General features: G+C 61.8%; 1 protein-coding gene across 2 annotated transcripts in view; it reads left to right on the plus strand.

Moving 5' to 3' along the window:
• PAK4 (p21 (RAC1) activated kinase 4) overlaps positions 1 to 14,401 on the plus strand; it is a 45,919-nt gene that overhangs the window by 27,949 nt on the left and 3,569 nt on the right. Inside the window, exons 2-7 of one of the 2 annotated variants that reach the window (XM_057534947.1) lie at positions 6,207 to 6,280; positions 7,621 to 7,878; positions 10,765 to 11,226; positions 11,419 to 11,859; positions 13,220 to 13,353; positions 13,629 to 13,755. In XM_057534947.1, coding sequence (XP_057390930.1) covers positions 7,675 to 7,878; positions 10,765 to 11,226; positions 11,419 to 11,859; positions 13,220 to 13,353; positions 13,629 to 13,755 — 1,368 coding nt within the window. In that variant the 5' untranslated portion in view covers positions 6,207 to 6,280; positions 7,621 to 7,674. The remainder of the gene's footprint in view (positions 1 to 6,206; positions 6,281 to 7,620; positions 7,879 to 10,764; positions 11,227 to 11,418; positions 11,860 to 13,219; positions 13,354 to 13,628; positions 13,756 to 14,401) is intronic. The other variant, XM_057534948.1, reaches the window with a different exon arrangement.

Genomic DNA, 14,401 nt, shown 5'->3' on the forward strand with positions numbered 1-14,401 from the left:
CTAAGTCACAGTGGGGAGTTTCATCCAGGTGGGAAGCCCTGCAGAGTTTTGTTTAACATTTCTTCAGATTCCCTGCTAACCACAGCAGCCTTTCTGATCTTGGTTTTGGTCATCGGAAGTAGAGTTGTCTCTGTTCATGTTCCTGTCCCATAAACCTCTGAGATCCTTTGTCTGGAGTTGAAGCTTTGTCTGGAGCCGGGGCTGCTGGGAAGCAGGAGGCTTAAGGGGGCAGTGACAGGCCTTCTCCGTGGGTCAGAGTCGACGCTTTTGTGCCCTGGCGCTGGGCAGCCCTGGGCAGTGACTTCCCCTCTCTGGGCCTCAGTTTCCTCGTTTGGGAAACAGGAGGGAAGAGGACTCTCCACCCACACACCCAAGAACCACTGGGAGGGTTCACTGCAGCCTGGTCCGCATGCCTGGTGCAGGCATAGGCCAGAGTCAGCGCTGAAACACGTGTGTCCCCTCCATCCACCCAGCAGCCCCTGAGGGGAGACCTGGGATCCAGCCTGTAACCAACCAGAGCATTGCTCCTGGCTGCGCCGAGCCACCGACTTAGCAGGGAGACAGCAGACACAATCATAACCATATAACATGTTAGGTGATGCCAAGGGCTGGGAGAGCATGGACCCGATGCCAGGATGCCAGGCTCTGGGGGATGCGGCAATGGGCAGGACCAGACCAAGCCCCTGCCCCCGTGGAGCTCACGCTCCAGCTGTTGCAAAAGGTGGTGTCAGTCCTCAGCAATCCTGCCGTCTCAGCCTCTACAGGGTGCCCAGAACCTGCCTGTTCCTTCCGCCGCCACAGGCTCCACGTGGTCCCGTCCCCCCTCTTCTCCTGCTGAACTGTCGCACCCTCCTCCTCCCAGGTGTCCCTGCTCCTACCCTGCCCCCACACGCAGCCACCGGGAGCAGGTGCACACCTGCGTCTGGCCACATCCCTCCCCTGCTCAGAACCTTCCTGTTGCTCCGTCTCACTCAGGTAAAAGCCGGAGTCCTGGGGACTTCCATGGTGATCCAGTGGTTAAGGCTTCGCCTTCCAATGCAGAGGGTGCAGGTTTGTTCCCTGGTCGATCCCTGGTCTGGGAGCTAAGATCTCACATGGCTCACAGCCAAAAACCCAAAACATAAAACAGAAGGAATATTGTAACAAATTCAATAAAAGACTTTAAAAATGGTCCACATAAAAAAAAATTCAAAAAAAAAAAGCCAGAGTCCTACCCATGGCCCACAAGTGCCTACACAGTCTGCCCTCCTCTCTCACCTCGCTCACCCTGCCTCAGGACATTTGCACTGGCTGTTCCCACTGCCTGGGTGCTCCTCCTCCAGCTGCCCACAGGGCTCCCTCTTCTCTCCTCTCTCCACTCGGGTCCCTGCTCAAGTGTCACCTCCTCAGCAGGGCCCTCCCTGACCACTTCATTGAAAATTCCCACCTCCCCTCGCCCTCCACACTCTCCTGCTCCCTGCTGTATTTTTCTCCTCAGCACTTACCACCTGACTTACTAGCTATTTTTCTGATTTACCTCATTTATTGACTGTCTCCTTTCCCCTAGGATGTGAGCTCTGCAAGGGCGGGGATATTCCTGACGCTCCTGGCCTCTGCTGTCGGCCCTGCCCCGGGCCTGGCAGAGATCAGTCCTCGGTAGACATTGATGATTGGATAGAGAGGTGGGGGGCTGAGTGTGCTGGATCATTTGTGGGTAGAGTAGGTGTTTGCCAAGGAGGGGGCTTGAGCACGTGTCAGTCCCAAAGCGTGAGGCAGGGTCTGGGGACAAGGTGCCAGAGGGTTCCTTGGTGGAACTAGGTTCAGGGCAGGAGGAGAATGCGGGGGTGGGGGGGGGGACACGCAGGTGGGTAGCAAGAGCTGAGCAAAGGTGTGAAGGAGGAACGGTGTGGGGTTTCGGGGGGCAGTGAGAGCCTGCCGTGGGCCGCAACGTTAAGACAGACTCCCCCTCCATCATCAGAGCACAGCCCAGGGAGGTAGACGGTAAACTGAGGCAGAGGGGGGGCTTCTGGAGCTGGTGGGTGAAGATCATGGCAGAAGGGTGGGCGGGAACCAGTGGTGGAAGCGCTGAGTGCAGGCTGGGGCCAGTGAGCCCTTCTTCATCGTCCCCTTCCTGCTTTAGTTTCATTTTGGTGACTAGGAAGGGGTGGCCATGACCCCTGCCGCATCCTCTGCTCTGCCCCTGCGCCCTGGGGCCCTGGCTGAGTCAGCTCCCTCCACTGCGGGGTGGTGCGGGGGGCAGCTTTATTCAGGGCTGCCGGGGCAGGTGGAGGGCAGGAGGGAAGGAGTTCTCTACACGCGCACACACACATATACGTGCACGCGCACACACGCTCCCTTGACCGTGTTATCACACTAGCAGATCTGGCTCTTTCCACGTGCGCTAATTTCCTTGGTGGGGAGAGCAGTGCCGTTTTTTTCTCATGAAAGGTCAGATGGTAGAACACATGAGCATAGGGGGTGACTGGCAAATGTGAGGCTTTTGCTAGGACAGGTCGGAAACTGCCCGTCCCACATGTGAAATAATTCAAAAGACTTTTTTTTGATTGAAATAAACATTTTAGAGTAGGATGGAAATGTGCCTGCGTTTGAGGGATCAAACACTGGGCTTCAGAGGCATCTATGTCCCGGCTGGTGGCTGCAGGCTTCACCCTGTCCTCCTTTGTTCTGTGTCGCTGGGGTCACTGCTTCACCCTCTGCCTGAGTTCCAGGGGTTTCTCTGCCAGAGTTTCACAGGTACTACCTGGGCAGAGTATGAGGTGTCTGAGCAGGGGTGTAGCATAGCGGGTACAGGCCAATGTGTTCGTTCACCAAGTGTTCCTTGAGTGCCTGCCACGCAGTGTTGTAGGCATTGGGGTACAGTGGGGAGCAAGACAGAGGACAGGCCCTGCCCTGGTGGAGCTGACATTCTGGTGGGAGAAGCAGACACTAAAGAATCTCACACACACAAACACATAACACACACAGTATATGGTGAGTGCAATGAGGAAAAATAAAGCAAGGAAAGGGGCATAGAGGGTGGTAGGACAGGAACAGGGACATTTGTGCACAGACGTGTGTGGAGGGAAGGAGGGAGGGAGCCATATGGAGATCATTGAGAAGAGAGTTCCAGCAGGGGGGGCGGGGGGGCAGTTGTAAGCTGCCAGTGCAAAGGCCCTGAGGTGGGGGCATGTCTGACATTTGAAGAACAGTGAAGAGGCCAGAGTGGCTGGGGTAGAGTGAGCGAGGGGCCGTGTGGGAGGCGAGCTGATGGGCAGATCTCTCAGGACCTCGTGGGCCACGGGGAGGAGTTTAAGGATGTTGACTCTAGTGGATCAGACTGTCTTCCAGGCCCACCTCTGCTTGGTGACCTTAGTGAGAGATTTCACCTTTGTGAGCCTCAGTTTCCACATCTGCAAAATGGGAGTGAGAATAGCCACTCCACCTAAGTGCCGGGGAGTCGGTGAGCTCAGCATGGGCGTCTGCGCAGGGTCATGGGTCCCCCATGGTGGTGGTGATGGTGGTGGTGGTAGGGGTGTGAGTGCTGGGGCTGAGCCTCAGTAAACCACATTTGGTGGTGGGGACTGGCTCTTGGACAGCTTTTCTGCTGCAGACCGACAGGCCAAAGGCCCGTGGAAAAGGCGAGTAAGGATCCCTGGGTGGGGGGTGGCGGTGGTCGGAGCCCCACTTTGTGCTGCCTCCCACACTACCGCTGGGGGCCTGGGCAGGTCGGAGGAGCTGGGGACCCTCACCCCCATGTGGGGTCAGGGCAGGAGAGGAAGAGCAAGGTCTGGGTGTGGATAGAGAGGGTGGAGAAGGGGTGAGGAAGGGTTGGAGGCCAGGACCTTGATGGTAATGACAAAAACAAGCACCACCGCAGGACAGGTGGGTAAGAGCCTGGACTTTGGTCCCCGACTGCCTGGGTTCAAATTCTAGGTGCCCTGGACAAAGGATCTCCCCTCTCTGAGCCTCAGTCTCCCCACCCGTGAACTGGGGATGAGGGTGCCTGTCTCACAGGTTAGCGGTGAGGGTGGAATGCGATTAGACACAGAACACCGAGCAGGCCCAGGCACACACTCTCCGAGGACGCACCGGCCGTGATTCCAAGAACTGGCGGGGCCCGGGCTCTGTGTTAGACAGGCCTGGAGTCTTGTGTCCGCTCTGCTCCCCAAGCTGTGTGACCTGGGCAAGTGGGGTGCCCTCTCTGTGCCTCGTCTTCCTTGTCTGTAGCACAAGGCCCAAAACGGCCCCTTTGTCTGGGGTCGGGCGTGCAGATTAAATGAGGGACTCCGGGTCCAGTGCTTAGGAGACGGGCTGGCACGGTAGGTGCTCCCCAAGTGTTGGCTGCTGCTGGGATGGTGACCGACATTTACCGCGCGCTTCCTTGCCGTGTGCGCTTGGCCTTGGGGCCAGGCCATCAGTGCCTGGGTTCTCTGTGACTCCTTATAAGAACTCCAGGAAGCAGGTACTGTCATGGTCCTCTTTTAACAGCAGAGGAAACTGAGGCGCAGAGCGGCTGAGCTGCTCGCCCAGGGCCACGCAGTGAGCTCCCACGGTGGGTCAGCTCACCCACACTTCACAGGCAGAGAGCTGGGCTCTTGGCCCTGGGCTGTCTGACTCCTAAATTCTGGGCTTGCCTGGGAACCCCAGCGCCTACTCTGCCCGCCCCCTCTGCTGCTGGTGCAGGCCGCTTTACATGTAGCAGCTCCTCTCCCTTCCCTCTGTGGCCCCCATAAAGTCAGCAGCTCGGGGACTTGGTGGGAAGAGGGGGTTCTGGTCGGGGGAGCCGGCAGTGCTTGGAGCTGCCCCAGGGTGGGGCTCCCGCCTGATCATTATAAACACGGTTGGTTCCTCTGTTTGTCCTGCCCTCCACGCAGCGCCCAGAGGGAAGGGCTGGCCCCAGGCAAATATCCGGAGGTGTGCCCCTCTGTCCCCTTCCCCCGCAGGTCACACAGGCAGCTGGGGGCGGGGCCGGGGGCGGTGGGCAGAGGCGGCTTGGGGGTTTACGGCAGGGGTTCTGGCTTGGCTGCCCCGTCTTCCAGGCTGCCTCCTGCCCACCCCGTCTGGATCCTGAGCGCCTCCCTCTCCTGGGTTTAGTGGGGGGTCCTGTGGCTAACCCTGTTTGTGCAGAGGGCTTGGAGCTGACTTGGGGCCCGCAGGTCCTGGGCTGGGGGGGCGGAGGATGGGCAGGCGGAGTGAGAGAGGCCAAGGTGAGGAGTGAGGCTGGGCCCGGGGCCAAACGGGGGCAAATCTGGGAAGACTGAGGAGGTGGTGGGACATGGGGTACACATCTGGAGTGACGGAGCGGAGCGGGGAAGATGGGGGAAGGTCAGCCTGTAGGCATGAGGCTGGGAGCTGGAACTGGGAGAGAGTCGAGGGCAGAGAAGCCTGGAGAGAGGACAGGGTAGGTCAGGGCCTCTGGCAGGTGGGCCAGGAATGGAGGCCTGGGCGGGCGGGATAGGCAGCGTCCCGGGGGCTGGAATGCGGGAGCGACACTGAAGGGGCTCCTGGCTCGGGGGGTAGAGAAGGGGCTGGGGCAGAGGGCCCCCCACCCTGGCCAGGCCTGTTCCACCCCAGAGCAGGCAGGGAAACTGGACCCCTGGGGGAGCCCTGGCTCTGGTCACCTGCTGGCCAGGAGGCCCAGGCCAGTTGAGGCAGGTTGACTGCTGGGTCCCCACCCGCCTCCCACTGGGCGGCTCCTGCTGCCAAACTGGTTCCCCTGGATCTCTGCCCACTGATGGCCCTGCCTCTGGCCTGGGGATGGCGGCCTCTTCGTCCTTACCTCACAGCGCTGCTCCGCGAAAGGAGCCAGGAGTGGAACCAGGGGCTGCAGGGGCCCCATCCCAGACACACGCAGGCATCCTCGCTAGGTCACGAGACTTACTGAGCTTGGGGCCGACCCTGTGCTGGGCACTGTGCCAGGCTCCGGGGAGCCAGCCATGAACCAGACAGAAATCCCCACCCAGTGCATTTCTCCTAGTTCTTTGGGTCTTAGTTCACACGGGCCCTCTACTGGGAAACCTCCCTTATCCCCAGCCTGCCATCCCTCCAGGCTGGGTCTGGCGCTCTGTGACCCCAGCGCCGACCACTCTGGGCTGTCAGAGTCTGTCTCATCACCGCAGTATCCCTAGCACCAACCAGCACAAGGCTGGGCACACAGGAGTGAGCTATTGCTGAATGAATGAAAGAACGAATGAATGGACAAATGATGTGTTCTTCCCACTTTACAGATGAGTAACCCGAAGCCCCAAGAGGAGACATCTCGTGCCCAAGGGCACTTCTAGCACAGCCAGCATCAAACCAGGTCTGTGGGACTTAGGGCCCGTGTGCGGGTTGGGGGGCAGCACCTGGGCCCCCCTTCCCCAGACATGGCTAGGAGTCATCCTAATCATCAGAAGAGCAAATGCTGACGGGGCGCTCCCTCCGTGTCCCAGCCCTGCAGCCAGCTCTGCTGGTATTAACTCATTAATCCTCCAGGCAGCCCTGTGGGGGCTGATCCGAGGCACAGACAGGTTAAGTCACTTGCCCAAGGTCACACGTAGTAGGCGACAGAGAGAGATTTGCACTCTGGCCATCTGGCTGCCCTGCCCGTCATTTCTCTGGTCCCCCTATGGGACACCACCATCACACATGTCCTCTTCGGCCCCTTTGGTTTTTAAATCAGCTTTCATAGAGCATTTACTCTGTGCTGGTACTGTTCTGAGTACAGGACTGGAGACGACAGGCCCTAAAGACAGGGACTGTTTGGTCTGTTAGTAACTGTTACGAAGTGGCTCTTTCCCCGCTCTGTGATCTTGGTGAGGAACTTCCCTCCTCTGAGCCTCAGTCTCCTCATCTGTAAAGTGGGCATATAGCAGTGAGGCTGCCTAGGGGTCACACATAGGACAGGGGCTTGGTAACCATTTGTTGAACAAGTAACCAAAGGTATGTGGTGCTTCCAGCCCAGAGTGCAGGCTGGCAAAGCAGGGATAGTGTCGGCAGGCCTTTAGGAACCAGTCACTGAGCCCATACTGTGTGCTGGGCGTGGCCGAGACAAGGGAGTGGGACGCCAGGAAACTGGGCAGGTGAGACCTCGCCTGGGGCACTGAAAGTCTAGTGATGGGGGTTGTAAACACTGAACTAGTAAACACAAGACTGAGCAGCAGAATTTCCAGAAGTTAAACATGCTACGAAATGTGATGGAAGGACAGTGGGGAATGGGGGCTCTTTTTCTTGGGGTGTTCAGGAAAGGAGTCACCAACGACTCTGACACCTGACGGAAGGGAGGGAGGGGACCATGTGTGTGGATACTGGGGAAGAGTGTTCCCCACAGAGGGAACAGCCAGTGCAAGTCCCTGAGGTTCGGAAGCCCGTGTGAGCGAGAGGTAGAGATGAGAGCAGAGAAGTGACGGGGCAGGGCGTGTGGGGCGGGCCACCGGAGGACTGAGCTTCTCCCCTGAGTGAGGTGGGGCCACAGGAGGGCTCTGAGCAAGGGGCCTGACTCGGGTGTTCACGGGGTCCCTCGGGCTGCATGTGGGGGACAGACTGGGGAGGGGGCTGGGGGGAGTGGGGAGACCAGGGAGGAGAGGAGGATGGATAGGACCAGGGCGGGGCCAGAGGATCGAGGAGAAATAGCAGGTTCTGGCGAGCCGTCCCCTCCCACAGGCCTGCCGGCAGGAGCCCAAGTCTGCGCCCTCACCACGCTGAGAGCCTGGCGCCATGTTTGGGAAGAAGAAGAAGCGGGTCGAGATCTCGGCACCGTCTAACTTCGAGCACCGCGTGCATACGGGCTTCGACCAGCACGAGCAGAAGTTCACGGGGCTGCCCCGCCAGTGGCAGAGCCTGATCGAGGAGTCAGCTCGCCGGCCCAAGCCCCTCGTCGACCCCGCCTGCATCACCTCCATCCAGCCTGGGGCCCCCAAGGTATGCTGGTGCCCACCACCGCCTCTCCTGACCCACACCAACCCCCTCGGGGTGACCCCGGCCCCCAACCCCACACTTGACCCTGCGGCCAACACCTCCGCCTCCCTTGCTGACCTCCACACAGACACGGCCCAATCCTCACCTTTCACTCACCCCTCCACCCACTGATCTCTCACTTGGCCTCAACGCTGACCGCCCCCCTTACCTTGCTGAGAACCCTACACTGACCTTGACCCTCCGACAGTCCCCCACACCAGCCCCAAGTCGTGCTCCTGTCCTGGAGCCTCGTGCCCTGAGCTCTGTGCTCCGGTCCCCAGCACCACAGACTTGTCCTGGGCCTTCACCGGGCTCCCATCTCAGGGCAAGGGACAGACTCGTTCCCTCATGGCGACTGCCCCAAGTGCTCAGGGCTGGGCTGGGGGAGCCCAGGGGGGGCTCCTGACCAGCCCCAGGGTCCAGGCCAGCCTCTTGGAGGCGGGGACACCGGAGCTCAGCCCTGACGGCCAAGGACGAGGAGGAGTCATTCGGGCAAATGGTGGAGAGGCAGGGCTTTTAGTGGAGGAAGCGGCCCACGTGAAGCATTGGGGGTTTTTTGGTTTGGGTTTTTTCCCTGCCATCTGAGCAAAAGGGCAGAGTTCGGATTTGAATCAAGGTCCGTTTCCAAGGCCCATGTTCTTAACCCCCTTCCTGTCTCCGTGGTCCCAGTGCCGGGCGTGGCCTACGGTGAGGCTGGTCTGGGGGCAGCGGGTGCGGCACTCCGCAGCCTGCGAAGCCGGCCTTGGAGCACAGACTTTATCCGAAGGGCAGTGGGAACCGGGAAGAGCCACGGGCCACAGCACGCAACCCGGGTTGTTCGGTTGCTCGGAGGGGTGGAGGTGGGCGGGCTGGTCAGCAGGCTCAGCGCGCCCCGGGGTGGGGGTGGGGGCAGGGGGGCGGGGCAGGCCCAGGGCTGACTCATCCTGCCCCGCCCCAGGTGGGCGCAAGCTCTCCTCCAGGGTCTCCAGCTGGCGGCCCACTGAGGCGTTCATGTGCCCCAGGCAGGGGGCTTTGGGATACTTTGAATTCTCTGCCACTGCCTAAAAAAGCAAGAGACTTCACATCCAAATCTCTATTTCTGGCTTCTCCTGACAGTTCGGCTGGGGCCACTGGAGGGGCAGCTGCCGCCGCAGCGGGGTGCCAGCTCTTCTGGGCCCGCAGGCCCCACCCAGCCCACCTCAGTTCCACCCCCTGCCCGGCCCTGTGGCTGCTTGTCTGCTGGTTACGCGCGCACTAGGGCGCTTCCTGAAATCTAGCCCCTGCTCGGCCTGCCAGCCACGAGCCCTACCTGGGACTGTGTCTGCCAGGAGGAAGGGGCACCTTAAGTCACACAAAGGTGCCACATGGGCTGGCACTGTCCTGGGGCCCCTGTGGGCACTTGTGTTTGCTGCCCTCGGCTGGAAAACTCCCTAGTCCTCCCAGACCCTCCCCCAACCCCAGGGACTTCTCGACCTCTTATTCCAGCACCAAAGCCTGACCAGGTGTCTCCCTTTCTTCGCTGGGCCCCTGGGCAAGGCCAGGCCTCCAGGCTGGCAGCCAAGCCCAGGAGAGGCAGGGGGCAGGGGCTGGCCCCACAGGGGTACGGTGGCCTGTAGGTGGGTTTTGTGGGATCTGTGTTTCTGCACATTTGAGGTGGTTCTGGCTTTAGGATGTCTGGCAGCCCATGTCCCTGCCTGCCAGTGATTGACAGCACAGGGCTGAGGGGCATGGGCTCTGCTCCCCTCAGCCTCCTCCCAGTCTGCCTGCCTTACTCACTCACTCACGGGTTCAGCAAATTCTTGTTGAGCATCTTCTGCATACCAGCCACTGTTCTAGGTGCTAGATGCAGCCAGAACAGAAACAGACAGGAGGAAACCATGGCCTCCCTCACCATCATTGCACTGCGGGAGCAGGCCATGGACAGATGTGCGCATGCTTTATGTCAGCTGGTTTTAAGTGCTCTAGAGAAAAGGAAAGCAGGGGAGGGGGATAGGGAGTGTTAGGGGCTGGCGTTTCAGACTACGGGTGGTCAGCGAAAGCCTCCAGCAAAGACCTGAAAGGGGGGTGCATTGGGGAGGAGAGCTCAGGGCAAACTTGGGGGAAGATGTTCCAGGCAACGTGAACAGCCAGTGCCTGAGGTTGGAGTGTGTCCGGTGTGTTTTAGGAGCAGTTAGGAGGCCCATGTGCCTGGAGCTGAGTCGGGGGCAGGGGGAACCCTGGAGGCTGTGACCTGGATCAGGATGGTGGCCATGGCAGGTGAGGGTGGATTCAGGACAGGCTTTACATGGGCATTCGCATTTGCCAGCCCTGTTCCTGGGGCACTCCTGCCCTCTACTTTGGGCCCAAACCTTTCTGACTCTCCCTTTAACCCACCCTCAGCCTCCAGAGGAACAGAGAGCGTGGTTTGGAGTTAACAGCCCTGGCGGGCTGCAGGGGAGGAAGTGCCAAGCTGGGCCCTGGCCCCAGCATCCTGTAATTTGCAGCTCTCCAGGGCTGATTATGGGGTGGTGTGGTCTCTGCCCTTCTTCCCCTGCACCCCACAGGGCAGGGACCGCCCCCCAGTCTGGAGAGCAAGGAAAAGACGGGGTGAATCCAGCTGGGGGGCAACAGCCTGACCAATGGGCAGGTTCTCCTTCCGCTCCCCTCCTGCCACCCATGGCTGGGTGCTGGGGGAGGGGCAGCAGGGGCCTCCCTGGTCCTGCCCACCCCCCCCCACCGCCCAGCCCTGTCATCATCCCATGGCATTTCTTCATTCCGTCTCTGTCTTGTCTCTGTGTGTGTTGTGTTGTCCTGTCCGCGTGTGTCGGATACACGTCCTGTGTCCCCCTCGTCCTTGCCCGGCCCCCACCCTGCCATTGCCCCGGACCCCAGACCATCGTGCGGGGCAGCAAAGGCGCCAAGGATGGGGCCCTCACGCTGCTGCTCGACGAGTTTGAGAACATGTCAGTGACGCGCTCCAACTCCCTGCGGAGAGACAGCCCGCCGCCACCCGCCCGTGCCCGCCAGGAAAACGGGATGCCCGTGGAGCAGGCCGCCACGGCCAGAGGGGGCCCAGAGAAGGCAGGCGGTCAAGGCCGGGTCGCCGGTCGCAGCGAGGCGGGTGGCAGCAGTGGAGACAGGCGGCGGGTGGGGCCGGACAAGAGGCCCAAGTCTTCCAGGGAGGGCTCAGGGGGGCCCCAGGAGTCCTCCCGGGACAAGCGCCCCCTCTCTGGGCCTGACGTCGGCACCCCCCACCAGCCTGCCGGTCTGGCCAGCGGGGCGAAAGTGGCAGCTGGCCGGCCCTTTAACACGTACCCGCGGGCCGACACGGACCACCCATCCCGGGGCGCCCAGGTAACTGCTCCCCCTGCCCCAGGACCGCCCCACTGTCCCCTTGCCCGGAGCTTCCCCGTTGCCACCCACCGACTCCAACCCGTGCCCAGCCCACCGTCCATCTCCATCCTGAGCACCATGTGTCTGTCCCGCAGCCGGGGTCCCTGTCCCTCTGGCCCCTCCACTGACAGCTGCCTCTCTTCTCTGTTGCAGGGGGAGCCTCACAACGTGGCCCCCAATGGGCCATCGGTGGGGGGCCTGGCCGTCCCCCAGTCCTCCTCCGCCTCCCGGCCCCCCGCTCGAGCCCACGGCCCCCCCAGCCCTGGAGTGCTGGGCCCCCACGCCTCCGAGCCCCAGCTGGCCCCTCCAGCCCGCACCCTCGCCACACCCCCCGTGCCCCCCGCCCCCGGGCCCCCCGGCCCCCGCTCGCCACAGCGGGAACCCCAGCGAGTGTCCCACGAGCAGTTCCGGGCTGCCCTGCAACTGGTGGTGGACCCCGGCGACCCTCGCTCCTACCTGGACAACTTCATCAAGATCGGCGAGGGCTCCACGGGCATCGTGTGCATCGCCACCGTGCGCAGCTCGGGCAGGCTGGTGGCCGTCAAGAAGATGGACCTCCGCAAGCAGCAGAGGCGCGAGCTGCTCTTCAATGAGGTGGGCCTGCTGCCCCCGCCCCCGCCCTTCACCTCTCCTCCTGGGGCTCCTCCGCCCCGCGGTTTTCGAGGGCACATGGGGTGAGGATGGGAGAGGGCCTTCGGGGATGGGGTTCCCCAGGGCTGGGTTCTGGGCCCGGCTCCTGTCCTCACTCGTCACGCCTCCCACCTCCCCAGGCTGTCTCCTCTGTCCCCACGATACCCACGGCCACGGCTGTCCTGTTCCTGGCCAGGCCCTGAGCCCCAGCTCCAGGTTCCCTCAGCCCTCTGAGCCCCACCCTCTGCATGCCTTCCAGGCCCCTCACACCCACCAAGTCCCATTCTGGCCCCAAAGCCTGTACTCCAAACCTGCCTCTCCTGGTTCCCTGTCTCAGAGAGGCCCCGCCACGCCTGTCCCCAGGCCAGAGCTCTGGACCTCCCCTGCCCCCACCCCGGCTTGTCAGCCCTGAGCCTGTCACTCCTTCCCTGTCCCCATCCCCGTGTAGCCCATTTGCTGCTTGGCCCTGCCACCTGGGCATTCCCCACACCGCAGCCAAAGGACTGCCACACACCCCTTTACTGCCCTTTGCAGAGCCCCCTGGTGCCCTCAGGAGAAAGGCCTGGCCTCTTGGCCGTGCATCTGAGATCCGCCCCTATCTAGGCCTCGCTTCTGTCTGACCTCAGGCTTTGGCCCTTGGGGCTCACTACCAGTGAGCGTGTTGCAAAGGCAGACCCCTGGCTGCTTCCCGAGAGGAATCTGTGTTGGGAGCAGCCCCCGGCCTCTGATGCAGGAGTCCCAGGAAGATGTCAGGTCCGGGGTCGTCCGACTCTAGCTCTTGCCTCCTGACCTCTCCACACGCCTCAGCTGTGCCCCAGTGTAACGTGGCCCCTGTGGGCATCGTGTTCCCCCAGCTCCGTGAGGCTTTGCCTTGCTAGGCCTTCCTGCCCCTGATATCTCTTCCCCCACCCCCGCCCCCGCCTTTTAGCTGACCTGCCTAATACCGGCTTGGCCTTCTGGTCTCAGCCCTGTGCTTAGACGCTCTCGTCCCAGCTCCCTCTCCCAACACCAGCCTGGCCATCAGAGCCACTCGCGGACCAGCTCAGGGCTGGTCAGAGACCAACATCAGAAGTGTGGGGTGTGTGCGGGGCGGGAGCACCCCTGGAATAGAGTGCAGACGTCAGGCCCATGCTGCCTTTGAGGTCTCTTGACTTTGGCCGTGGGAGGACAGCCCAGGGGGACCCCGATGAGCAGGAGTGATGGGTGGAACCGGACCCGCAGTGTGGCAGGGCCCACACCCAGGCTGAGAGGGAGGCGCGAGGGCTCCGGTGGCGGGGGCTGGCGGTCCTCCCTCCGCCGCGCCGACCCGGCCTCCCGCACCCAGGTGGTGATCATGAGGGACTACCAGCATGAGAACGTGGTGGAGATGTACAACAGCTACCTGGTCGGGGACGAGCTCTGGGTGGTGATGGAGTTCCTGGAGGGAGGCGCCCTCACCGACATCGTCACCCACACCAGGTACTGCTGGACAGCTGGACCCTGTGACAGCCAGCCTGCTGTCTCCCCCGGCTCCCCAGGGTGGACCTGGGTCCCCTCAGACCTCTCCCACGATAGGACTGGCCCCCTCCAGACCCCTTGGGGTGGGGCCATGTCTCAGAGCCAACAGGCTCTGTCCCCATCCGGCCCCCAGGGTGGGGCCATGTCCCCCTCAAACCCCAGGGCAGTGTTGTCTCCCCCTTAAACCCCAGGGCGGGGCCTGTCTGTCCCTGTCACTCACCTCCCCACCCCCGCAGGATGAACGAGGAGCAGATCGCCGCCGTGTGCCTGGCCGTGCTGCAGGCCTTGTCCGTGCTCCATGCCCAGGGGGTCATCCACCGGGACATCAAGAGCGACTCCATCTTGCTGACCCACGATGGCAGGGTGAGGAATGGCGTGGCTTGGCCTTCCCCCGCCTCTCCTCAACTCTCCCTCTGCTGGTAGGGTGTGCTCTGACCCCCTAGTTCAGTCGCGTGCAGAGGAGTAAGTTCATTCGTTCCTCGTGCAGCAGTCCAGAGTCAGGGGTCCACGTGAGTGGGGCCTCTCCCCCTGCGGTCAGGGGGCTCAGGCTGGCGGGGCTCTGCCGTCAGCACAGGCCGTTGGGAACTGTAGTCTAGCCCTGGGCCCAGAGAGGGGAGACTCCATTTGGGTGGCCAGCCTCAGCTCTCGGCCACGTGAGAACCTGCTCCTAGCCTGGCATCCAGGCGTGGGCTGTGGAGTCCAGTCCTGTCTCCCATCTTCTGGACTGAAGTTCTGAGTCTGAGGTCCATGGATGAGCCTCACAGTGACCGGAACCTGCATTTATATTCCAAGAGTGAACGTGATTTTCAGTGGGAGGGGGCCCTTGACTTTCACCGAATTCTTGTTGGTGATTTGCCCGCCCTCCCCCAGGAAAGTTAAGCCAGTCAGCAGAGGCGGGCGGTGGGGGGAAGGCTCAGTTTCACCGGGAGTCTCAGTTGGGGTCCACGAACACCTAAAGATGTCTGCAGATGTGTTTGGGGGACATGTGTGAGCGTGCTCTCTGGGGGTA

Source organism: Balaenoptera acutorostrata, chromosome 19, assembly GCF_949987535.1.
Source record: "Balaenoptera acutorostrata chromosome 19, mBalAcu1.1, whole genome shotgun sequence".
In the NCBI taxonomy this organism is placed as follows: domain Eukaryota; kingdom Metazoa; phylum Chordata; class Mammalia; order Artiodactyla; family Balaenopteridae; genus Balaenoptera; species Balaenoptera acutorostrata.